We start from the raw sequence: 25,668 nt of genomic DNA, 5'->3' as shown, positions 1-25,668 counted from the left end.
TAAAAAATGGTAAAAGGCCAGTTAGGCTGCATTTTGCATGAGTAGCGCGCCCGTGATTTTTTTAAAGCAATATGTATTACCTAATTTAGTAATTACAAAGTCAACTTAAAAAATTATGGTAAGTTTGTGGCCAGTCCGCATTCTCTACTGTTGCAAACCTAGGTAAAAAGTTTGGCGCAAGTCCAGAATCCGGCACTGGTCTACAATCCTACCACAGGCCACAGCGTTCAAATATTATTAAATCAACGCATAATATTTGGGTCAGGGGGAGAGTTAGCGTTTGGGTGTGGCTTGGTCAAGTATTATTATATTTATCATTTAATAATAATATACGACCTATCCAAACACAAACGCTAACCCAAATAACAATGTAAGTTGTAGTAGGATTCTAGACCAGCGCCTTAAATAATAATACTTGACCCACCCTCACCCGGTTACCCAAATAATTTAATTATTTGCATTGCTATAGTAGCTGTTTCAACGCTGTGGTAGGAGAGGGCTAAAGTTTGGCCAGCGCTAGGGATTTATCAGTTGATATATGTATTTTGGAAGAGTGGGGGTAGAATTTCAAAACTCTGGAAGGTATGAGACAGTTGTTAATTGCATGCCTGCACACTAAAGATATTTGCAATCAAACTGTTTTGCCAACATATTTGCAATCAAACTGTTTTTGTGCTTTAACATTCATTTTCAAGCTACTTAAATCTGGCCAGCTTTTGCTCTTCATAGCACATGATTGTGGTTGTTTAAACTGTTTTGGCAAATTCTATAAATTTGATAAACTCTATTTCAAAATATTAGTATATTTATAATAAAGTGAATACACATTGTAGTGAAAGGTTGCTGCTTTACATTTAGTTGCCAAGATGATTCCTGAATAATCCTATTATTTTGTTCACTGGAGATGTTAAAAAATGAGTGCTCACCAGCCGTTCCATTTTTACCGGTCCTAAACAGTTCCTTGTCAGCTGGAATGTTTTCAACTCCCACAAATCAGGCGTCAACAACCATCTGCAACTCGCTGTACAACTCTAGACAAAACAAACGCTTGACGGCAACCCTATTTTCTTCACCAGACTTTTTGTCACCTTGGCTGCCAGTCTCGACAGGTGACATTAAAAAAACGGCACAGACAAGATTCGTAAATGCGTCTCCCAAGAGTTACCGGCTGATGCCGTCCTCGGTAGAATCTTCAGAGTCGGACAGGACAAGTTTTGTCGAAAAATCGTCGCACAAGTTCGTCCTTCCTGTGAGTTACTTTCTGGAAGTGGCAAAGCTTTGGGCTTTGTCCAACAGAAGCGAACTCGAATGCCAGTTTACTTTCGCTAAAAACAACAGCGACCTTGCTCCAACTTCGTCGCAAAACGTTGACGTTGAAGGTCAAAGTGGTGAATCAAGGCCGATTTGTCATTCCAGACAGGTCTCTTCTGCTAATACTTGTCCCTGGTCTGATGTGGCCTCCTGTTCTGTCGCAGCCAAGGCTGCATCGCCTGGAATGAGTTCTGCCGAGCAGGATTTGCTGCTGAGCATTAATCGCTTTCTTGAGACTTGTCGTAAAAAGGACAGACTGTGCTATGCTGGAGTAACAGGTAGACGTTTGTTTGATAAAAATTTTTATTTTGGCCAGGTATTTAAATATTTAACAAAAAATCAAACTTGTGTTCCTATTAAACTGTTTTAAAATGTAGTCTAGTTAGTGTTTTTAAAATATGTTGTTAATTTATTTATTTACATGCAATATTATAAATAAATGTAACTAGTAAGTCTGGCAATTAACTTGTATTGCATATATATGCTTTCTATTGCCCAAAATAACCCTACCCAGGTACAATAACAAAATCGGTATTTTAAACTAACTAGTAATTTTAGACTGTAGTGACTTTCTGTAATGAGCTTAAATCACCTTAAAATCATTATTCTCTAATCCTAGGTCAAATGCTACACCTTGAAAATTAAAATTGCATTTTTAATATAACATAATACATATAAAAAATTGGTACAGATTTATCAGAGTCCACAAACAACATGGGAAGCGAAACTAGGAGATACCTCTCGCAGGTGATCTCGCTCATGAGCAAGAAGTTCGCCTTTAAACTTGTGAAGCAGCAAAACGGTCTCACCAAAGCGCTGGAGCGTGAAGAAAGCCGCAAGCGCACCGTCTGCGACAAGCTGAAAAACTGCCGCGTTGCCAAGGAACCAGATTCACCTCAAGTGAACGTTTTTACGATGTCGTCTTCACCGGATCAAAGCGAAAGCGAGAGTGACCAACTGTTAATCATTCACATTCCAAACGCACCTAAGAACAACCAGAGTGATCAAGAGAAAAATGACCAAGGTTGGTACTGTAACCACATTAATATAAATATATATATATATATATAGCTTAAATAATGAATTGCAAAGCCAAAAAGGTGATTAACACATTTCAGTCTTGATTTAGACGTTTTGATACGAGCTTGTATCATCTTTAATTAATGTGAAACACTAGATAATGACGATATACTGGACCTTTTTGGCTTTGCAATTATATCAAGCTATGTTACAGATCTGTGCATAGTGTACCCATATATATATCTATATATATATATATATTAAATTTAAATGAATAGAACAATATTTGGCAAAACTTGCTATATTTATATATATTTCCTTCAAAGCAATGTGGAGTTATTTGTCCCAAGAAAATCAAAGCCAATCTTCAAACAATCAAGTTTTAGATTTTATTTAAGGCACTGTTTCTACCTAAAACCCAACATCTGGAATCAAAATTGAAGTAATTTTTACACAAGTTACAAATTTAACACAATGTTTGAATTACTTTAGGTATTTCTAATGTGCGACATTTTTCTACATTAGATACTGATGGGCCAAGCAGCAAAAGAACCAGGAGGCTTTCTACAAACTGCGAACAAATGGAGGTTGAAAGGTATTTTAATACTGTTAAAATGATCTATTGTTTTAGTATTAAAAGTGAGCTATTGTTTTAATATAAAAAGTCTATTGTTTTAGCATAAGAAGTCGTGATCTGCCTGCATGTAACACTGAATATGTAATATTGCCAATTAACTTGACCCTTTCAATATAAATGCCGACCAAAGCAAAGATAAATGTGGTTTATTAGTGTCTGACCTGAATTACTAGCTTTACTAGACTATTCTGCTGTTACCTAACAGCATAACATGAATATTTTATTTTTAGTTCAATCCTGCTAGACAAACCAGAACCTGCAACTATTGGTAAGTATCAATACTATACAAATAGAATTGCCCACAATATTATCTTGATGCAGTTTGTGTTTTCTTCTTTAAACAAAATACATTTAAACAAATACACGATTAAGTCCAATGCAGTATTTGTTTTTATCATAATAAAACCATCTTCAATTTTCATAAAACGTTGACGTTGTGAATTGACAGCTAGCATTTTTTAGTTCAAAACCCTTGTGCTATTGCTAAAATCGTATGTTTAAATTTCCATTCTATTTTTAGACTTGCTATCACGCTTATTTAGATATTTTGTTTTAGAGTGGTGCATCTATTAACCAAACAGTTTGCCAGACATAACTGTCTGCTTACATAGTTTCATTTTTATTTTTTTTTGCTGTTATGTTTTCTCATAGAATTTTATCCACCTTACACTTCATACTATTTTGCAAAACTACCTGACTAAAATAGGCCTATAACTCTGGTAGTTTAAAACCTCATTAGTCAAATAAACTACCTATGTTTGCAGTGGCACCAACTCCTTGTTTCAACTGTTTTTATTGCTCTCAATCATTTGATGATCGTGCATCTTGTGCCAAACACATGCTGAGTCATCTCACAAGCAGTATCCAAGCCTAAACTGAAGATACTGCTATTCAATACCTTATATTGCTCTTATTATTCTGTTTCCTTATACCTACCTTGTCAAGATTGGTGTTGTGTTGCTAGCACTAATATCAACCTTAGTTTCTATTCCTTTTTAGTCAAACATGCTATTCCTCTTTTGCTAATATTAAGTTGTGTGTGTTTTTTTTATATAGTATTGGTGCAGGGTTAAAAAATGCTACTATATAAAAAAGCAGACCTTTTTGTCTTGTGAATTTTTTTATTTTCCCATCTGACTAACTAACTGCAAAGGGCCACAATCGTCTCGAAAACTATACTTTAAAGGTGTGTTATTTTTATTATTGTTGGATCAATGTGATTCTACTTGGGTAAATTATTTGACGTTTTTCGAAATATTGTTTTTTTATTGAACATCTTTGGCATCCTGGAACAAAGCCTTGATTTTCTGAAGTAAGGAGTCCACTGTTGCTTTTAACTGCCCACTTAATTTTGTTGTTACATATCCTATTACCTTTTTACAGTATTATTTCGTGTAAGTGTTGAAAATAAATCTATTCGCTGTATTTTTGCAATGTGTTTTTTTGTGGAAAAAAAATAAACAGATATATACAAAATTTTCTAAGTATAAAGATGATTAAGGCACTTTTTAAATAATACATTTAATTATAGTCATTGTTAAAAGTAAAAACTAAAAAAAAAGTTTTCATATTTAAATATATTTTTGCCTATTATTTCTTTGTAATCTAATGTAATATACGTGATTCAATATGCTTCAAATGGATCCTATGTAATTCTTAAGTTAATAAATCTATTTGAAAGTTCTTCATTAACGAACTAGGGCATATATTTTTTAAATTAAAATTTACTTGTTTGGTCAAAATAATAAAAAAATGCATGTAAAACAAAATTAAAACAACTATAGTAAGTTTTTTTTGTCGTTTATTTAAAATTTTATCAAAATTAACAACATTTTAACTGTATTATATCTTCATTAGAGCAAAATATGGTATAAACGAGGCTGCAGAATTAACAACCCAGGTTTAGTTTATCGCATTAGGTTCAGCTCGAACTTCGTTTTTGCTTTATTTAGGTGTGTACCTCCGATTTAGATGAATGTATTGAACAGCATTAGCTGTAATTTTTCGCTTGTGATTATCCCATTTCCCATTTCGATAATATGCTAGGTAATTTTCTGCAATTATTTTTTGTTGTATTTCAACTGTTATCACAGCATTGTTCTAAAATAACCAGCGTCTTATTTTTCTTTGGAATTTTAGTATGGTAGTTGTTTAACTTTTTGAAATTATCAAAATATTAACTATAAGCCTTTTCATGAGTTTTGCACAAACCCGAAACAAATAACTGATTTGTGTTCGATCAAAATTTCATTATATTTTTAAATACATTTTTAGGCAATTTTTGTTTTATTTTAAAGGTCACAAATCAATATAACATTACAAAATCATGCCTATAACAAGCATGCTGCATTTCTAATATTTGTTAAGAACGTACTTTGTTAGAGATGCCATAAAATATGAACACACCACAGTAAAGAAAATAAATTTATTTCACATTGACTGCAATATTTTCCGCCACAGGCCAAACAAGTTCTCCGTCCAGAACTGTGTCCACTGGTTGATTGAAAGCTTTTAAAAACATTGCCGGTGAATCCAGTTCTGGGCGCTTTAAAAGATATCCAATCTGGTCTTGCGGTATCAGGAGTTCTGGCACTGTTTCATGAAGGGTGTCCATTGCATTTTTAACCTAATGTAAATACTTATAAATGTTTGGACTTAGAAATCAAAGTTTGAAAATAAAATTTAGTTTAAACAGAAGTTATGTTAATATAGAACAAAATTCTAAAACTAAAAGTTTTCCTTACGTTAAGTTTTGGTGATTTTAAAATGAACATTCCCAACTTCAGAAGAGATGTTACAGCCTCCACAACAAGTTCTTCTACGCCTTCATTTCCCTGTGATCAATTAATATTAATTAAAGGATTTTTTTTACTTCGGCACAACACCTATTATCGGGCATTATTTATAGAAAAATAAACAGTTTTGCTCTGATAAAAATTTAGTCAAAATAAATAATGAAATTGGGTAGAGTAGAGTTTGGAAATAAGAGAGGAAACTAAAATGCTTGTTTTGGGTCAAATATATGACACAATTTTTAAGTTTGGCATTTACTATTCAGTTTGTAACACAAACCATGCTTATTTCATTTTTTTAAGACATAAAAACATTTATACAAATTTAATTTGGGAATTAACCTCATACTCTTCTCTTCCTGCAGAAATGTTTAGAACTCTGAAGCTCCATTGTTGGTAAAGTCTATCAGAGTAAAAATAGTTTTAAATACCTGCTGGTTCATTTAAAAATCTTTAAAATGATCACAAAGCACTGTTAGAAACATAGTATGTAATAATATTCTAGTAATTTTGCAAAGAAGTCACTAATAGTATGTGGTTAGGTTAAGTGGTGTCAGTATATACCAAAATGTACATATACACAAAGTGTATTTTGTTATCAAGCCCTTCTAAAGTCGTACATGCCAATAATAATGGCACCCATATTTGGTAAACAAGATGCCATCGGAATGGCTTACCTAAATCAGTCAGCCTGATCTATAGTGAAAGCAAGGCCAGGATAGAAATAACTACCATGCGATGAGGTTCGAACTCACAACTTTCGGTCATACATTGACTATCACTCTACCAACTGCTTTACACAGGCTCACATAAAGACTCTCTTCGAGAAACAACCATGGCACCACAGCCTGCTGCATTAATTGGTTAACCTTTCCTGGAGACATCTTGTGTACAGGAAGAATATATAGCCACATCTAACAGTGTTGGTTCATGGCAATCATTTTATTTTCATTTAAAAATGTCACTTACCTGGTTGGTACGTCATGACTGATAGTCAAAATCTTTGTGTCAGTTAACATATTTGATCCATCTGAAGTGGTTGCTTCTAGGTCTTTTAGAATGCCGTAAATAATGTCAATTGAAGACTCAACCATGTGAACCACATAGCCAGGATAGATCAGCATAATACCAGAAACCCCTTCTGCTTGATGGTCATTCTGTAGAAGAATAAACATTTTAAATCTGCTGTGAACGATTTTGTACAATTACAATGTGTAAGGATAATTAATATTTATTCGTCATTGTGCCTTTCAAATATTATTTTGGCAAAATTGAAACTTTCAAAAACGAATTATTATTTATGCCAGTTCACTAGATAAAGTAGTACTACTATATTTTATACTATATTTTTCTATATTATATACTTTACCTGCAAATCTTTGAACAACTCTTCGTAGTAGGCTCCCAACTCGTGTTTGTCCAGAACTGCTGGCGAAACCTTAGCAATATAAACCAACCTGTAAAAGTTGTGAATCTGTGATAAAGGGTCATATTCTGTTGTGTTTGGCAGTTGTTCACGTAATTAAACAATGATCAACTTTCTAGATAGATTAGCAACTTAAATTATTTTTCTTTTAATGTCAAATTTAACATTCTGCAATCATAGTTACTATTTTCGGTGCTCTTTCACTATTGTACATAAAAACTTATGCAAAAAAAATAATAATAATGCCGCATACCACAACGCATATTGTTTGGGTTAGCCGCGTTAGCGTTTGGGTGAGGGTGGGTCAAGTAATATTATGTTTATTATTAATAATAACTTGACCCACCCTCAACCAAACGCTAACCCGCACCCTAACCCAAACAATATGTGTTGTGGTAAGCGGTATTTGAAGAAAAAATTTTTTTTATTAATTTTTACGTACAATAGTGAAAGAGCGCCCTTTTTTCATACGGTGCTACCTGTGCAGTAAAGCCTTTTTACTTAAAGCTCGTTGCTTTTCCTCAAGAAGCATAAAATATGAAACCCTAGATTCGTAGACCGTTGAGTCCGGTTCATTGTCTTGAATTGAAGTCATTGCAAATACGCTTAAGAGCTTCAATAAATTGGTTATATTAAAAGTATTATTCTTGTTTACCAGTATTTTTTAATTTTTAGTTTGGGGAATCACCGCATTCTTGTTTCCACAGAAACAGTCGCAGTCACGCTTGGTTAAATACCACTTTTTCGTTTTCAAGATGTCTGAATTGAAATGATCGGAATGCAACAGACAAATTTTATTTAAAGGTATTTTAAAGTTAAAAAACCACTAAACTGACTCGAAGAAGTCAACACCTAATATCAGTTTAAAAATATGTAGCAATACATGGATGACCGATCTCAAGGCAATATATTAATGACCGATAGCGATGCGTTTTTTTTTAATAAAATGGGTGTAATAAAACGTTAAGTAGGCTACAATTATAGGCGAATTCGGCTTATATGGAAGCGGCGATAGAGTAGACTATTTAACTAAAGAATCAATGTACAAATATGGTAACACATGAAAGAAATGTCTCGACGGTATTTAAATACATTGATCTTTAATTCCCAACGTGAAAGGCTTTCTACGAAAATCCAATAATACGATTGTCTAATCTTTTCTTTTAACGGGTTTTCTGTGGGTTCCGATCGAATCATAGACCTAAGTTTGTGACCTTTTATGTTGCAATATTTCCCCAAAACAGTCGCGGCTTTGTGTCCAAGGTTGTCGTAAAACAAACGGCGAAAGCCGACGAAAAGTTAACAGCCAAGGCGACGTTTGCCTTCAAGGCGTCAACGGGCGAAAAATAGAAAAGAGAAACGCGCAGTCTGAGCGCCGGTGAGACAGCGGTATGCGAACGAATGCGCTGGTGGTTTCCTAACTTGCGCTTATACGGGCCCGCGGCGTCGCCAGACAGTGGCCTGCTAAATGGCAATTGACGTTTCCGAGTTATATGGAGAGCGCTAACTGAGCCTTTTTCGCGACTACGTGATAACTGGCATGTAATGCACCGGACATCGACTTGAACCAAACAGTCCAGTGTCAGTCATTCGCAGAACAGATTAACAGAAAGTTGAGGTGCTGTAACTTGCAAAGGCGGAATCCAGCAGCTAAAGTTCACCATGAGGCTTAGACAACTGCTGGTTTCAAGTCTCGTTTTGCTGGCGAACCTTGCGAGTTCTGCTTATGGTCAAGGCAAACCGCAGGCCGTGGACCGAGGGGCCGAGAGCCTGGCTGTGCGCTTGGCCGGCGGGGACGGCCCCACCACAGGAAGGGTCGAAGTGTTTTACAACGGCTCATGGGGAACAATATGCGACGACGACTGGAACATCGAAGGCGCCAACGTCGTTTGTCGCATGCTTGGATACGACGGCGCACTCGAGTACATTCACAGCGGCAAGTTCGGCCCAGGTGAGGGTGAGATCCTAATGGACAACGTACAGTGCTCCGGCGGGGAACGCAACATCTCAGAGTGCCAGTTTAACGGCTGGGGCGTACACGACTGCAGCCATCACGAAGACGCCGGCCTAAAGTGCAACAAGCGACGCCTGCCAGGGTACGAGCTGCTGGACCGCGGGCCTTTGAGCGAATTCGTACAACTGAGGCTCAGGCCCGGGCGTGGATCCAAACGTCGTACGCCCCAGTACCAGGGATACTTAGAAGCGGCCTACCGCAAGAAGTGGCATCGCGTGTGTTCGGACAACTGGGACGAGCGAACCGCCAGGGTCGTTTGCGGCCAGTTGGGCTTCCCGGACGCGCTGCGGGTTGAGCACGAGTTCGATGGCGATTCGGGCGAAAAGAAAAAGCGGAAACGCCGGCATCTGATGGCTGATTTAATTTGCGATGGCACTGAGAGCGAGCTAAAGCAGTGTCACCACGAAATCGCGAGCGCTGGCAAGATGAGAGGCTGCGCCAGCGGTCAGCCGCTCTTCGTCACTTGCACGCACCGCAGTCGCAAAAGCTGGCGCAAGCACGTCAAGAAAAGCGACCTTCGACTGAGAGCCGGTTCGCGCGCTGGCGAGGGGCGCTTAGAGATAAAGATGTCAGGACTTTGGGGCAGCGTTTGTCACCGCGGCTTTGACCTACAAGCAGCCAGCGTCGCCTGTCGTCAGCTCGGCTTCGGTTCGGCGAAACGCGCCGTTATCGACTCATTTTTTGGTCAGGCGCAAGGCGTTGTCTGGATCTCTGATATCAAGTGCAAAGGCAACGAGAGCAAGCTTACCAATTGCTGGCATGAGCTGAGAGCACCCGATGAAGACCCGAGCGCTCCGGTTTGCTCACATTCGGAAGAGGCCGGAGTAGCCTGCCATGTTCCGCGCACCCATCACGACAAGAGGGTGAGGCTTGTGGGGGGCAGGAACCCGATGGAGGGCCGCGTCGAGGTTAAGGTGCACAAGCACTGGGGCCCGGTATGCAGCGCCGGCTGGACGATAAAGGAGGCGCTTGTAGTTTGCAGACAGCTGGGTTTGGGCTTCGCGTTGCACGCCCTAAAGGACGTGTACTTTTACGTGGGCAGTCCCAATATAACCTCGCCGGTTATGGAGAGCGTTAAGTGCAACGGTGACGAAGCGGCACTACAGCACTGCGCGCACTCAGTTGCTGTGGACGGTTGCTCGGCACCCAGTAGGTCGTTGGCGCCATTTGCGGGGGTCATCTGTACCGAAATGTCACCGGACCTGGTGCTGGACGTGCCGCTCTTACAGAACTCGCTGCACCTCGACCAACAGGCGCTGCACAATCTGCAGTGTGCCGCCGAGGAGATGTGCCTTGCGCCTTCGGCCTACAAGCCCGAGAACTCGTACAGCTCAAGGCGTCTCCTTCGCTTCTCCACACGGGTTTGGAACCGCGGTCGCGCCGACTTCCGCCCGAAACGAATGCAAAGTGAGTGGATATGGCACCAATGTCACGGCCACTACCACAGCATGGCCGAGTTCACCCACTACGACATCCTGGCCGACAACGGCACGAAGATGGCGGAAGGCCACAAGGCCAGCTTCTGCTTGGAGGACAGCGAGTGCGACCCGGGCGTGAGCAAGCGCTTTGACTGTGATCAGCCGGGCGGCGGCACGCAAGGCATAGCTGTGGGCTGTGCAGACAACTACCAGTACAACATCGACTGCCAGTGGATCGACATTACCGACGTGCCGAGCGGCAACTACCGCTTTCGAGTGCGAGTCAACCCGCACGCGCTCGTCGCCGAGTCGGACCTGGGGAACAACGAGGCCAACTGCCACCTGCGATACGACGGCTTCCGTGTCTGGGCCTGGGGCTGCAACCTGTCCGACCAGTACGACGTCTAACCGTTGACCTGCTTAGCGGAATGGAATTTTAGGCTTGGCCCAGCCGGAAGCGATGGCCGGGAGAGACACTGCGTTATTTGAATTAGAAAATTATGTGTTACACTATAGTTGATTTTGAAAGCAGGTAACAAAGCGTGGTCTGTTAGCAAATCTTAAAAGAAATTAGAAATTTTGATTATGATATTTATTTTTGTATCGGCTTTTAAAGCAGTTGTTTCCAACCTGTTGTCGCGACTTGCTTCTAGTTTTAAAACCGACGCGACCCCCTTTTTTTCTTTTATTTGTTGAAAACAGGAATAAAGGTGACTCTCAAGTAAATAACGTTAACATAATTGTTAGGCTAGCATATTTTGTTACTCCTTACACTGCGCTATTTTTTGTATAGTTTTGTTTGTTATCAATTTTTGGTTTCACAAATAAGACCCGGCAAACACCCTGACAACCTCTTACGACCCCCAGGTTGGGAACCACTGTTTTAAAGTGATGTGATTAGAAAGCAAGAATATTGTGCTTGTCCTTCTTTTATCTGCGCTTTGTCTCTTTTATGTGCAAGTGATACTTCAGCGTTTCAAAATTTAAGGTTTGCCAAATTGCACCAGTGTTTCAATTGTTTATCTCAATTTTCCGCTGCTGTTTTTTCCTATGACCCAACGTTTGCCTTTGTACACTGCGGTGAAACGCGCCAGGCTTTTTCTGGTCATGATGTAACGTCTGGCAACTCCATATACAGCCCGACCTTTATCCTGGAAGCCTGCTAATTTTGGCTAAACGAAATTTGACGCCGATATTTGGTGTTTTAAATCAGTAGGGATAACTTGAGTCTATTTTCTGTCAACGGTTACCGGTTGTGTCTGTGTTTATCGGGGACACGTGTTGTGCTTTTTCCGCCTTTTTCTCTTTGTTGCTTTTTCTGACAAAGTTTTTCATTGTCGCGTTTTTCTATATTAGAACTTTTTGCATTGCTTCAATTGACTCGAGTGATGAATTCACAACTGCTGTAGCAAATATTGCCACCAGGTAGACAAGCATTTACATCTCCGCTTATAAAGACAACAATTACGAGCTTACATAAATAATTAATGTTAAATGCAGAAAAATCACCCATGAATTCTAACGCAATGAGTGTCTGATATTGTTAATTGGCCGGTTCTAATAACCCTACCGGTCATTGTTTTGTTTTTTTACAACCCAATAATTTGGCCAGGTAGCTTAATGTGCAAAACCATACACATAGAAAAATGTTTTGGCACGCGAGTTGTTGATATTTTGAAGTTATTCATAAACTGGCACATTGCATACGAAAGGTTGCCGATCCCTTAGTTTTAAAGTATGTCGCAAATGCATTGAACTTTATGTTTTTAAATGTATGACTTATTTGTATGTTTTACCTTTAAAACGTGCCCTAGGTGTTAACCAGTGGTTCTCAACCTATTTTCTTTCGTGGCCAATTTACGTTGCAAAACATATCTGTGGCCCAATAAATTTTTATGAAAGAAAAAACTGTAAAATAGGTTTAGAACAAAACACAGCAGAACATATTTTGAAACATATTATTCATTCAACCGTGCAATAGTAAAATACTTGCGGCTGAACAATAAACTTACATTCCTTTTTAATTCCTTCCCAAGCCATTATTCCTGTAAAATTACATATAGTGACACAAATGAAACTAAATCTAGATATTTTGAATTGGTCTGTGGCCCACCTCAAATGTTCTTATGGCCCACCAGTGAGCCATGGCCCACTGGTTGAGAACCACTAGTCTAAATGAAAAAAAAAAAAAATTTTAAATGTTGAACAATTTCATCAATCTAAACATTGAGTCATATACATTTTTTTTAGATAGAGGTCGCGGATACCAGGGGCGGATCCAGGGTAGGGGCACAAGTTCGTGGCACCATAAAATGTGTTTATTGTCTATTTACGTAAATGCAAGTTTATTTCTGGGATGACATAAGTACCTATTTTGACACAATAATGTAAGTCAGTCTCAATGTGTCTCAGTTTTTTTCAGACAAATAATAAAATTTAGTATTTTTATCCACTTTGTAATAGACCATAGTATCGTGCAGTGGCGTAGCGAGCCAAAATTTTTTTTGGAGGGGCAAAAAGTTTGAACTTTTTTGTTTAGCTTTTGTCATTGTATTAACTGCCGGAACGAACACAAATAACAATGTTAGCAACCCGTTTCGAGCAGCAACTGACTAAGTGTTAACGCAATACTCAAAAACCATTCAAGGAGCAAAAACTGTCTAAAAATACTAAAAATGCATTAATAAGTATAGCAAACGTAACTACATTGTTTGTGACGTAACAGTGCGTGACAATTGAAGGTGTGGCATGCCTGTGATCGACTGTTGTGGTACTGCTCATAAATGCCAAAAAACAAACAAATTAAAACAGTAAAATATTTATAAATTTTTTTGGGGGGGGGGGGGGGGGGGGCATGGCCCCTCAGGCCCCCTGGCTACGCCTATGGTATCTCGACTCTTTTAAAATTTGCGCAAATCATCTTGGCATCTTTATAATATAGCCTTTATATTGTAGGGAAAACGTCTCTAAACGAAAACTAACTAAATAAACGCACTGTTTGGTGTTCTTAAGGTTACTTTATTTTGACGTCACTCTTAAACGTAACTTAGTGACGTAACGTTTTAATCTAACTTTCTCCGTCACATTTAGGCGTAACTCTGGCACATCATCTGTGAAATTTTTCTACATGGCCACCCAAACAAACATATTACATTCCATGACAGATACCATGCTGATAAAAAGAGAAATGTTCCTACTAACTTTTTCACCGATTTGCAATCGTAAAATTAATTAATTGATCCAGCAACGTTTCCATATAACGAACGCCAAAAACGAAACACAATGCAATCAAATGTTTTTAGTCTAAAAATTGAGGTAGTAACTCATTTTAAGAAGGTTAAAGTCAAGTCATTTCTCCAAAGTACTCATATCAATTCAATTCAAGTATTTTGAAAACAGGGACTCCAGGATGGAAAGTAAGGCCTGCGAATTCAAGTTGCAAAATCGTCTCCTCCGCGTAAATCCAAAGTTTCCAATCTGGCAGGGACTAAAGTGCACTTAAGGTGAGTCATTGACTTAAGTCACTACAACTTTGATAAATATGGGATTCTTTATCGTGCCTCAGTAATAGATCTTGCAGCCTTTGATACTTGAATCTCCCAAAAGCATGTTTATCTATGAAAAAAAATATTATGTGTTTCACGGATCACCTATTAAAAATTACTGTCCTTTCCTACAAAGCAACCCTATTTTAAAAATGTTATGTTAGTACTGTACGGTTCACTTACCATGCGACATGCGACACTTTTTCTTTTAGAGCGACTTGCGACATAAACTATATATTAAAATATTTCATTATTTACAATACCAACAAAGTTTCGTTCAAAGAATATTTAATATGTCGGTTGATGTGAGCCGTTATAAATTCTAATTAAACAGGTCTACCAAATTAAGAAAAATTAAAATATTTACGATTGTATTATAACGTAATATATTCTGCTGTTTTCTTTGTTTTGGTGCTAAATGGTATATATTTAATAATATATTTTTACCATTTATGCCTTTTTTCGTCCAGGTATTACTTATATTACCAGCATTTAATTCCCGTTGCTGTTTGCTGCAGCTGCAATGGGAAAGGATAAAGTTGAAGATTTCATTGCTGTAACAGGTGAAATATTTTTAAATACTATTAAATTTATTTTGTCTCAATTTTAAAAACAAATCATAAAATATTTTTCCGTATGCCAAGCTAACTATTTAAACTTTAAATTTATGGGATGTGCTTTACTAGTGAGATCTACAGTGTTTATTCAAAATGGATTCTGCTCATTGCACATGCAAATATATTTCAATTTAAAATGCTGGATTATTCATTCATAAAACAATTTAAAAAATGTATTTTTAGTTTGTATTGAAAGAATTAAATTAAACGAATGAAGGTGTGCCATTAGAACAGCAAATGAAGTTTTAAAATATATCAACATTCCGATTGCATTTTAGCCTTTTTCTTTCAAACATCATTTTGTCATGAATGGGTCCAATAGAAAGTAACATTATCCAGCTTAAAATGCTGCCTGCAGTATTGACTTTCTGGTATATCTTTTGCAGCATTTTGACGTAAGTTTTCAGGCAAAAATAATGGACATGAATCTTTGTTGCTCGAAAATTAGGATGTTTTTTTATACATCGCCTCTACACCTGTTTGTGTGAGTGTGTGTGTATGCACATTACTTTTGTAGCAACATTGTACTTCCTGCACAAACCTGGTATACTGTATTGTATAGGCAGCGATGAATTGACTGCCAAGCAAATGTTGGAGGCATTTTCAGGCAACCTAGAAGCTGCCGTTTCTTCATATCTTGATTGTCCCATTCCTCCAAGTAAACCAACATCATCAACTACCGGTATTTCTCAACATTACTTAAATGCTGTAATAATATAATTAATTACATAAAAATTGTTGTGTGATCTTTTTTAGGAGAGCCAGAAGTGAGGGCTCCAATACCACAGACGAAAGGTAACTGAAATGTTAATTATTAAATCCTGTTTATTTTATGTAAGTAAGCCAAATATTAATTTAGCCTATAAAAGGAATAAATTAAATGCTGCTTTTTAATACTCATAAATAGAATGCTGCTTTTTAATACTCACAAAAATGTGTGAAGATTTTAAAACTAAACTTGTTTATTGAAATGGGGACCATTAGAATGAATACTATTTTTTAACAAATGCTTCATTATTAATTTACAGGAGTTTTGGTTGATGACATTGATCCAAACCCGCAATGGATGGTCAGAAATCGCCCTCGCTCAGTTTTTGATGGATTTCGAAATTTTAAAGCTGAAGAAGGTAGTAAAGCTATATATATAAAAAGTAGTGGTAACTGAATTATAGAAGTACTCCGTGTTGTCCGTGATGTCCATATTAAACCAATGTGTTTGCAAAACTGTTGACCACGCTTGGTGTTAGTGCTTCATGACTTATTTAATTGTTTAAGCATTCTGTTATTTGTGGTCAAAGGTCACTTAGCACATGGCGCCTTGGCATAGTAGTTCTCCCTACTGGTGTTACTACCTGTTTGGTAGGAACCTTGTTAGTTACTTTGAAGTGTTTAGCAATGATGTTTAACTAGTTCACAGATGCTGTTTCTGTTTTAACACTATTGTGCACACAAAGTTTTAGCATAGAAAAACTGTTTTTTGTCAGTGCCTAACACCTAATAAATCTACCTGTTGAATATTTGTATCTCAAAAGTTGGGCAATGATGTTGAACTTAAAATGATGTTGTTTCTGTTTTAATACTATTGTACACACAAAATTTTATCATAGAGATCAACATTTAGGCAATATATACATCTACTTGTTCAATGTTTGTGTCTAAAAAGTTTTTATATTTTGTTGTAGTTGACAACATCACGCCTGGCTCCAAGAAGTTGAAGCGCCTGGAAGATTTATTCCGACCTCCATTGGATATTATGCACAAGGGAACCTTTCTAACAGTCAGTTTATCTTTTTAGCTGAATTTTGTACAAACAGGGTCAATTAAACATTCTTTCAACACTATTGTAGTAAATTGCCATGTTTAGTTTTTCTAAAAGATGAAAATACCTAATTTGGGCCTTTTCAACTGGCTAAATTTTCAAACAAAATGATGTACAAACACATTACACTGTGGCAGCAATAAAATTAATAATGTTATTCTAGAAAAGTGTAAAATGTGAAAAAATTATCAAACAGTACAATATGTTGCTACTCCGAAATTAAGCATTTAAAAAGAAGCTTAACAAAACCAAATACTGGTAAATGGGGAAACAAGAAGTACTGGTACACAAATATTTTACAGCAATAATACCAATTTAACAACCTAATTCATCTAAAAAGCCTAACTGTACTGGTTGCATATTGCAGTTTGTAGGGATGTCAATCATATTTGAAAAAATTAAAACCTTATAACAACCCCAATTTTCAGCCATGCTTAGCGTCAGTACCAAACAGTTATTTTACTTGGCTTTTTAACATAATTTTTAAAGAATTACCTTCCCAGATTAAAAAAGATGTATTGCATTGCAAACCGTGGCCAAAAAACCATGGCCAAAACGTCCAAATTTCTTGGATTAAAAAATAGTCCACAACAACCATGGCCAAACCGTCCACATTTCTTTGAATTAGCACTTTATACCACTCCATTAATTATAATTGGACGAATACCAATTTTATCACACGTTATTGACGTGGCCTTAATCCGTTATTATGGGGTTATTCGAAATCCCTAGCAGTGTTTAATTACTATGTTTTAAAATACTACTTTCAAGGTAGAATCGGTGCATTAGATCGCAAATCATGGCTGGAATTCCCGAATCAATTTGGCATCGGTCGAGCACCGATACTACCACTTGAGATCGGTTAATTATCGGCCGAGATCCGATTTTATCGGACATCCCTACCTAGCAGTATTTAATGACAGTGTTTGGCAGGCGAAGGCTGAGGGTTCCCTTCTGCACAAATGGCTGATGGTGAACGTACAGAACGTACGTGAGTTCGCTTGCCAGGTGCTCAACCGTGATGTGTGGAGTGACAGTCGGGTAAAGGCACTCGTGAAAGAGAACTTCATCTTCTGGCAGGTTAACCACATGTTTTTATTAAGACTTTTACACTCTTTCGCTTTTCCGTTTTTTTTACTGGTATGATTACCGGTCGAGCGACTTTGTTCGATTCCTGTAGTACAGGGGTTCTTAAATTGTGGTCCGTGGACCCCTTGGGGTACATTGACTAGGTTTAATGGGTATACGAAGGCCTAATTAAAATAATGGTGTATGATTTGAAAACTGGATTATTAATTTTTTTAAAGAAAAGAGTTAAACTGAAAAAGGCGTAATTTATTTATATTTTATTTCAGTTTCACGTTTGCTGGATCAAAAACTTCAGGATTCTTCAGCCTCATTGTTTTATTAATTTAATTTATGGTGTCATTTGTAAAAATTCTATGCCGATCTTGTTACGCGCGATCTAAAAAGAATTGTTGTGGGGTCCGCGTTAAAAAATTGTAAGAACCCCTGCTGAAGTAGAAGTGTCGATTTTAACTTCTGCGTAGGTGTCGCTTTAGCTTACGGCAACGCTCACGTCTTGCGTAACAAAGTTGGATTTTAAAATATATGTTTATAACTTGAACTTACGCTGAGTGTTGAAATTGCTCTTCTGTGCATTATTGTTAAAATATTGTAGCGCAAAATAATCATAACAAGTACCACAGTTAATAACTGTTTAACGTCACATTGACACAGTGACGCACGTAACAGGTAGATTTGTGACGTCATAAAAATAACGAGAACATTTTGAATAAAGTTAATTAAAAATGAATAATGAATGAAAAATCGAATTCGTCAACTTAAGGAACTTAAAAAACGGCCATTACGTCTTATCACATTCGAACTTGCAGTGATTTATACCGCTACGGGTTTCCAATTTTGTATTGAGTCTACCTTTCGCTTAACTTAATAGTAATTCCACTCATTTAAAAAGCTGCTTTGTTGCTTCCTTCCAGGTCTACAGCGACAGTTCGGAGGGCGAGCGGTTCATGACCTTCTACAAGGTTTCTGATTGGCCGAACGTGTCGGTCCTTGACCCAAGGACGGGTGGCAGGTTGGCTGTCCTTAAGGACTTCTCAAAGGAGGCCGTCATCTCCCAATGTAGGTTATCTTACGTTTGTTTTGTAGTAAACCAGGGGTTGGGAACCTTAGCAAAGGGAGCCATAAAATCTAAATATTCTATGTTGTATTTCCATGAGGTCCGTTTAATATTTGTTAACATCTAGTAGGTTGGAAAAATACTACTTTGAACAGAGCTCTATATTTTGTTCTCATTTAAAAGACAGCACATACTAAGCACGAAAAAGTCAATTAGCTAAGTTTGCACAACTTTCATTAAGGAGTTCTGTCGGAAGAGCAAGGAATTTTGGATATGAAAGATTAACGAATCTAGAATATCGAATCAGCATATTTATATTATATATATATATTTTATATATATAGTAAACATTTGTTTTAATCAATCCTTTTTTTAATTATCCTTTTTCTAATTATTGAAGTTATATTTTATTTTTTACATTATACCCTAGAGGCCTACAGTGACAGCAATTAATCGCACTACACCAGGGGTCGGCAACCTACGGCCCGCGGGCCGGATCCGGCCCGCCGATGAAACTGAGCCGGCCCGCCGCCTCTTTGATAAATTAGAAGCGAGTCTATTTCACATACTTTTTGACTATTTTAACTACGTAAGAGGGAAAAATTTTCGCGCTTTGCGCGAATGACCATTCTACGTCCGGTTTGTTTACGTTTTGATGCTGTCTTTTGAGCTAGATTAGCTGTTTATTACCGTTGCGCCGTGGAAGGTTGCCAAGTGCGTCGCGGAAAAACGGAAAACATACTTATTCTAAAATATTGGACATATATTTTTTAACATTTTATTTATTTTTTATTTTCGGCAATGTATGAAAACTTCCGTATACAACCAAAAAATCGCACTCGCTTCGCTCGCCAGATCTACTTTGACCCAAAAGGTTAACAAACACTGAGCTATAGATGAAGTGTTATCGCGTTCCATCAAAGTAGTTTTATTACACTTTTCATTCGTTACACGGATGACGACGTGTGAACTCTAATTTTAAACCAAACAAACGCTTTTTTAGCGCTTTGCGTCAACACTTTACTGCCTCCTTAAATGTAATTAAACACGTTTTTAAGTGCAAAAACGATCCGAGGCCTGCCTGATCCACATTTCTAACATGTTAATAACACAATTGTTAGTTAACATTTTGTGCGGCCCGCAGAGACCTTTCTGAGTTTGGTTTTGGCCCGCGACTAGAAAAAGGTTGCCGACCCCTGCACTACACTTTTGTAGCACGTGTATACTGTAATTGTAATAATAAAATAATAAAATGTTTACAATTATAAAACGAAGAAATTATATCGGTTCTAGTTAACCGATATAAACGGCAGAATTGGATACGAATCCAATTCGATATACATGTTACTAAAATAATTTTCTTGAAATAGTTGCGCTAAATATTTGTTTTTTTAGTGCTGGACTTTGTGGATAACCATGGCAGTTTGGCGGCCGAAAAAATCCAACCACCGACCAAGAAACGAAAGATCGAAAACGAGGTAAAACTTTGCTGACTTGTTATATCAGTGCTTTTATGGTTTTATAATTCACAAGGTATTTTGTTGTTGTCTAAATACATATTGTTTTACTATAATTAAATGGTACACTAAATTGCGAAAAAAGGAGCTCTACAACGCAAGGGATCCAAAATGCAAGCTGTTTTAAAAGTTTGAAACCACTGCACCTACTTTATTGTTCGCATCCTTTGACTAAATGGGACTATGACTTGCGAAAAAACTGCAAGGGGTTCTCCGTGCAAACTATTTTAATAGTGTGGAACCACTGGCCTGAATGCGCCTACATTTTGTTTGCCTCCCTGATTTCGACGAGTGTCCATTACTGGTTTTGATTGGCGAAGGAGCTTCTGTAATAAGTTTGGTTGGAATTTTGTTTATAGGCATAACATAGATCAGTGGTCTCCAACCTTTTTATTAACCGACCCAAAATTACATATAAATGAAATAAGCATTTACATGCGACCCCAGTTTGTTTTCTCATAAGTAATATTTAAACTTCTAAATAACACAAGCGATTGAATATTATGCTCAAGTTGCATACAATTGCAGAGACCCGTGGTTTCACTACTATTTAAGTTATCACATGGATTAAACGTTAACACAAAAAACACGACTTTTTTAATTTTGTTAGCAGTTGGAATATAGCAATTACGCTCGTTTAACCACAAGCGCAATAAAATTACTAAACCTGCAGTTATTATTATTACGAGTGATGGCGACCTCATAAAAGGTTTAGGCGACCCCACATTGGGTCGCGACCCACAAGTTGAAGACCACTGCCATCGACTGTTTGCTTGTTACTGTGGAGTTTCCATGTGGAGGTTAAACGCAATCGAAACCCTCTTCCGTTCATTTGCCCTCAACCTCAATGCAATGCCATTACGTTCCGATTTTTTCAAATTTATTTCTGTTGTACTTCAGGAGATCTGGGACACAAGCGAGGACGCCCAAATGGCCGCTGCTATCGCCGCCTCGCTACGGGAGAGCGTCGACCAGCCGCTCACCCCAGATGACAGCTCCCAATCAGACGACAACGACGAGGAAGATGACCTGGAACGGAACGAAGACGACGACGACTGCATCGAGGTCGATCAAGTCTCGGTCGTCAAAAAATCGCGAGCCGTCAAGCGATCGGCCAACGGAAAGCGAAAAAATGCCGGAACGTCCGATTCGAGCGCAGATGAGAGGGTTTGTAACGGTCAGGATAAAAACACACCCGGTCCCGTCCGTCAGGACGCCGCCCCGACGTCGCCACCGCGAAAAAAACTCGTAAAAATCTTCCCAAAGCGTTCTCCCGGCGTTTCGGGTAAGGACTCGCTCAAAACCCACTACGACCCGCTTCAGCGCTTCTCCGGCGCGCCACCGGTCCGTGACGGCTTCGGCCAATCAGAAGCGTCGCTGACGACGGCACGTGACCGCGTCGTTGACCAATCAGCGGCACCCGGCAAGAAATGCTGCCTGATGTTGCGGCTGCCAGATGGCGCCAGAGAGAAGCTGGTGATGCAGGATGACGCTACAATTGGCGTAAGTCTGTTTTTGCCTTATTTGATTCTTCAGTAAATGTAAATCCCAGTTTGTATAATCGTCAGTTTTTATTTGATAGCCCTCATTATCTGCGACCGTCATAAATATAAAAAAGTTATTATCTATAGTTATTATTAATGAATTGCCCGCCTTTTGGCTCGTTAATATTTTTTTCTTGAGCAACTAAGTCTTATTTAGGATCGTGTTGTCCTATTGTCTGTTCTAACTTAAAAAACAATAATGCAATGAGGTCAAAAGAGATAGACAACTCACCGAATAAAGGAAATATCGTTGTACCCAAAAACATTGCAATCATGTTCTACATTTTTTTTACTAATCCTCTGGCGGGATTGTTAAAAATTGGGATTTAAAGTTGAAAAACTCCGGTAAAATGGCATCAGACGTGTTGTGTTTCGTCCAGGATATGATATCTTCAGTACCCTTAGTCATAAAAAAGGCTGCGTCCATTAATGAAAAAAAAAATTTGAAGATGCAACTTAGCGTACAGTTTTCGAGGCTAAACCTATTTTCTCGTTTTTTTATTAATGTTTTATTTGTGTGGGAGCAAATCGTTATCACTCGATAAATTACGAATTTCTGTTTAAGGAAGGCAAGGCCAAACAGCCTGTAGCCTTCTTTGGTTAGATTCGAACCCACAACCTTGGCAATATACCTCCCTTTTAAAACTGTCCTTAATATTTCGCGAAAAAGGGAAGGGTCTTCTTCTTATTGCCGTTTTTTCTTCCAGTCCATATTTTTTATTTAAAGTAATGCAGACTCCACATTGTATTATCGACAGTTTTTCTCCTTCGTTGGTTAGATTTGAACCCACAACCGTCGCAATATACCATACTTGTTGACGGCTGTTGTAACGTCCTTTAATATTTTGCGCAACAAAACATATTCTTTCTTCGCAGGATCTGCATCACTTCCTCGCCTTAAAGAAGCTCGGCGCCGAAAAGATCGAATTCCTCACCAACTTCCCGCAGCGCATCCTCTCAAACCTGGATCACTCTACCACACTTCGGGAAGCAGGACTCTGCCCGCAGGAGACAGTCTTCGTTCGCGAGCTACTCTGATCCTTGTGTCATCCAAGAGTCGATGCCATAACTCCGAACTCCTCCAAGAAATACGTTGGTCCGGAGTCCTCCGAGGGACTCGTTGTCCGTGGTGGAGGACTGTGGCCACAGGGAAGATTTGGGAATCGCTCAAATAAGATCCAGACTTGTTTTTTATGCGTGACCTTCTCCAATGAGTGGCCAAAGTAAAGACTTGGAAATTGCTCATCTATAGTCCTGGAGGCCGGACAGGTTTTTTATGCGTGATCTCCTTCGATGTCTTCCTTTCGTGAAGCTGTGTTGGTATTCAAATGAGAACCGTCTCTCGTGAAAACCGCCATCAGACTTTTAAACTTGAAAGAGTTGAATTTGTTGGCAAAAGGAAATCTACCGATTTCTTGGACCGGACTCGTTTTTCGTGTGTTTTTCGATCTCTTCTTTTCCTCAATGAAGCTGACCAGGTTTGGAAAAAAAAATACACGTCATATATTCTTCACGGGCTGTCAATCTAGAACCGAAGACTTTGTCCACATCAATGATCCACAACGACCTCACCAAGCATTACCACCAGCACGCACACTGCCTCTTCAAATTAAAATCGAAACCGGATATTAATTACGATGAACCACATTTCCGTCCGTTGTTGTTGGAAATATGTTTTTGCCACAATAATTTTTCTGAAATGTTTTAAATCATTTTCCTCGAACGATCTAATCTAATTTATAATCACCGTGTTTATCTCTTGTAGTGGTTATCAAACTTCCCTGCTTGCTTAGAAAATTCACACTTTCTGTGCTTATAGTTACATAACAATTGTAAGACGTCCGTTTTCACATTTTATTCCTATACCGATACCCGATATATTGGACTAAAAGTAGATAATATTGTTGCGTTCAAAGGTATTTTAAGGTTATGAGGTCAAAATTTTAAGTTTAGTTGTCTTTTCGAGATAACATTTCTGCTCTGGATCGCACATCGGTCTGGATTCCTATATTAATTTGGTATCGGATCGGTACCGATACCACTTTAGTATCGAACAAGTACGATTCTACTACTTGGCATCGTGCATCGACTCCAATCCGAAATTATTACTTTCCTAATAACAAACCAGTTAAACAAAGCATCGCATGCTTGCCTTCTTTCATATTTGTAAAACGAATTAGTTTTCTTAGGAAATTGCCAAAAGTCCCGCGGCCCACTTGCCAATCACTCGAAGCACAATGCACCCGCTACCCGGTTTGAGAACCACTGATCAACGAAGTTTCAATATTGGCACCGCGCCGCTCCAACCCTACAATTTGCACTTACTCAGTTTTAATGCATTTCTACCAAGCTGTGGCTGCGCAAGATTTACCTACACAGTACACTGCTTATAGAACCGAAGACAGGCGTCCATAATTCAAATTAATGTTTCCCAAACACTGACCAGACATTGCACTAGAAGTTTTTCTTGCAGTACTTCATCGTTATCACTTCGTTATTGTTTCCTGAGGTTGGTCGTGAAGTGCTTGTATCAGTCAACGCATTTGACTGCGGTTTCTTTTATACATCTTTGCATATACAATCGTAGGACGTTTGTTAAGTACGTATACATTTATGCGAGCGAATTTTCCATTAAACTTAGTCGAATTTAATTTTTTAATGGATCCGGTGTTATGCACGTTTGGTATCATTATATCGTTGTAATGCGCATACCATTATTTGTGGACAATTCCTTATTTTGGTAACCAGTTTTTCAAATGGTGATTGGTGGACAAATTCAAGTAATTCTTTCCCACATTTAGGTTTTTTTGTGTGTTTCGTACAGAATCCTTCTTGCGAAATTTGCCAAAAAAGCGCGGCCTCTACCGTAAATTTGCCATTCACCTCTCACCTGTCAGTTAAAATGCACCTTTTCGTCCATTTTCGTTTCATTTTCACTGGTAGTTGGTATAAAAGCCTCGGGTACCTAAAGTATACCCCCTATTCCGCGACCTACTGTTTCCAGACCGATTCGTCCATTCCTTTTGCCGAACTCGTTTGGCCTTTGTCAATTGCACTGTTCAATAAATCAATGGCGAACAGGCAGATTTGCTGTCTCAAAAATGCGTTGTGTGCTTAAACGGTTGACCGCAATGACTCTGTACCCGCTATTGCTGGATTTTTTAATATTATACTTCACAAACATGCCCTTGACTGAGCAGCATTAGCACGAACGAACTTTTTTAGTATTCTGTAAATCTGTAATCGTTGTTTGTAATTCAAACGCAAGAAATGCTTTCGATTGAGCTAAGTTTGTTGAAGCAAACGATTTAAACACTGAACAACTTTATTAGAAAAAGGGTATTAGAATACAGTAAGGTTACTTAATTAGAATGCGATAAGGTTGCCACAGGACCACTTGTCAGCGAGAGGTCGTACCGAAACACTTCTTTCATCTAAAAACGACGGTTTAGAATCGGACATCAAGGCGGTCTTTTGTTATAGTTGGGACGGTCAGGTCGGTCGTTTCGTAAAGCCAACACTGGCCATTACTCACATACCTGAGCAACAAAGATGGGCAGTCACAGTCAGGCGCGGATCTAGGAATTTTTTCATTTTTGTTTCAAGTACTAGTTTACTTTCCCCCCACAAAAATCAAGTCAAGATCATTGTTTTTTTAAATTTTTAGCAATCAAAATTGCTGAAACATTTTTTTTGTATAAATTGAGTCACGTCATTTGAAACAGTTGCCTAAGTGCAAATTTAGTCAATTCAATTGACCTAACTCATTACAACACTGTATGTTTGTAACTCAACATTCTTTCAATTCATTGATGTGAAGTGGTTTCTAAAACGTAAAACACGCCTTCTACCAGACTGCGCAGAT

At 38.2% G+C, this 25,668-nt stretch overlaps 4 protein-coding genes across 4 annotated transcripts; 3 read left to right on the top strand and 1 right to left on the bottom strand.

Moving 5' to 3' along the window:
- The first annotated feature begins 276 nt into the window (after positions 1-276).
- LOC146164900 (uncharacterized) lies at positions 277-4,384 on the top strand. The gene is made up of 5 exons (XM_083382270.1): positions 277-1,589; positions 2,003-2,335; positions 2,857-2,926; positions 3,199-3,236; positions 3,733-4,384. The coding sequence occupies exons 1-5, from the start codon at positions 905-907 to the stop codon at positions 3,840-3,842; spliced, it is 1,236 nt and encodes a 411-aa protein (XP_083238396.1). The 5' UTR covers positions 277-904; the 3' UTR covers positions 3,843-4,384.
- Positions 4,385-5,379: 995 nt separating this feature from the next.
- LOC146164899 (testis-expressed protein 47-like) lies at positions 5,380-7,843 on the bottom strand. The gene is made up of 6 exons (XM_083382405.1): positions 7,666-7,843; positions 7,130-7,217; positions 6,730-6,917; positions 6,103-6,163; positions 5,713-5,802; positions 5,380-5,594 (listed from the first exon to the last, which is right to left on the bottom strand). Exons 1-6 carry the CDS (start codon positions 7,779-7,781, stop codon positions 5,394-5,396), a joined length of 744 nt encoding a protein of 247 aa, XP_083238531.1. The 5' UTR covers positions 7,782-7,843; the 3' UTR covers positions 5,380-5,393.
- Positions 7,844-8,634: 791 nt separating this feature from the next.
- LOC146164898 (lysyl oxidase homolog 3-like) lies at positions 8,635-11,272 on the top strand. The gene has a single exon (XM_083382114.1). It carries the CDS (start codon positions 8,849-8,851, stop codon positions 11,024-11,026), a length of 2,178 nt encoding a protein of 725 aa, XP_083238240.1. The 5' UTR covers positions 8,635-8,848; the 3' UTR covers positions 11,027-11,272.
- A 3,367-nt stretch (positions 11,273-14,639) lies between these two features.
- LOC146164897 (UBX domain-containing protein 7-like) lies at positions 14,640-24,475 on the top strand. The gene is made up of 10 exons (XM_083382206.1): positions 14,640-14,726; positions 15,343-15,462; positions 15,537-15,575; positions 15,809-15,907; positions 16,463-16,557; positions 17,533-17,679; positions 18,600-18,744; positions 20,138-20,220; positions 21,163-21,762; positions 22,680-24,475. The coding sequence occupies exons 1-10, from the start codon at positions 14,687-14,689 to the stop codon at positions 22,839-22,841; spliced, it is 1,530 nt and encodes a 509-aa protein (XP_083238332.1). The 5' UTR covers positions 14,640-14,686; the 3' UTR covers positions 22,842-24,475.
- Positions 24,476-25,668: the final 1,193 nt, after the last annotated feature.

This window comes from Ascidiella aspersa, chromosome 2 (genome assembly GCF_963924565.1).
Source record: "Ascidiella aspersa chromosome 2, kaAscAspe10.2, whole genome shotgun sequence".
In the NCBI taxonomy this organism is placed as follows: Eukaryota; Metazoa; Chordata; class Ascidiacea; order Phlebobranchia; family Ascidiidae; genus Ascidiella; species Ascidiella aspersa.
The sequence above is the reverse complement of the archived record's forward strand: the minus strand, read 5'-3'. Positions and strand labels throughout refer to the sequence as shown.

Bases quoted from the DNA above. Each gene is read 5' to 3' on its own strand.
- LOC146164898 (XM_083382114.1), top strand. From the start codon at position 8,849: ATGAGGCTTAGACAACTGCTGGTTTCAAGTCTCGTTTTGCTGGCGAAC.
- LOC146164897 (XM_083382206.1), top strand. From the start codon at position 14,687: ATGGGAAAGGATAAAGTTGAAGATTTCATTGCTGTAACAG. The intron at 16,558-17,532 runs GTCAGTTTATCT...AGTGTTTGGCAG, and splicing joins ACAAGGGAACCTTTCTAACA to GCGAAGGCTGAGGGTTCCCT. The intron at 20,221-21,162 runs GTAAAACTTTGC...GTACTTCAGGAG, and splicing joins AACGAAAGATCGAAAACGAG to ATCTGGGACACAAGCGAGGA.
- LOC146164900 (XM_083382270.1), top strand. From the start codon at position 905: ATGTTAAAAAATGAGTGCTCACCAGCCGTTCCATTTTTACCGGTCCTA. The intron at 2,336-2,856 runs GTTGGTACTGTA...TTTCTACATTAG, and splicing joins TCAAGAGAAAAATGACCAAG to ATACTGATGGGCCAAGCAGC. The intron at 2,927-3,198 runs GTATTTTAATAC...TTTTATTTTTAG, and splicing joins GAACAAATGGAGGTTGAAAG to TTCAATCCTGCTAGACAAAC.
- LOC146164899 (XM_083382405.1), bottom strand. From the start codon at position 7,781: ATGACTTCAATTCAAGACAATGAACCGGACTCAACGGTCTACGAATCT. The intron at 6,918-7,129 runs GTAAAGTATATA...ATTCTTCTACAG, and splicing joins AGTTGTTCAAAGATTTGCAG to AATGACCATCAAGCAGAAGG. The intron at 5,595-5,712 runs GTAAGGAAAACT...TATTTACATTAG, and splicing joins TAAAATCACCAAAACTTAAC to GTTAAAAATGCAATGGACAC.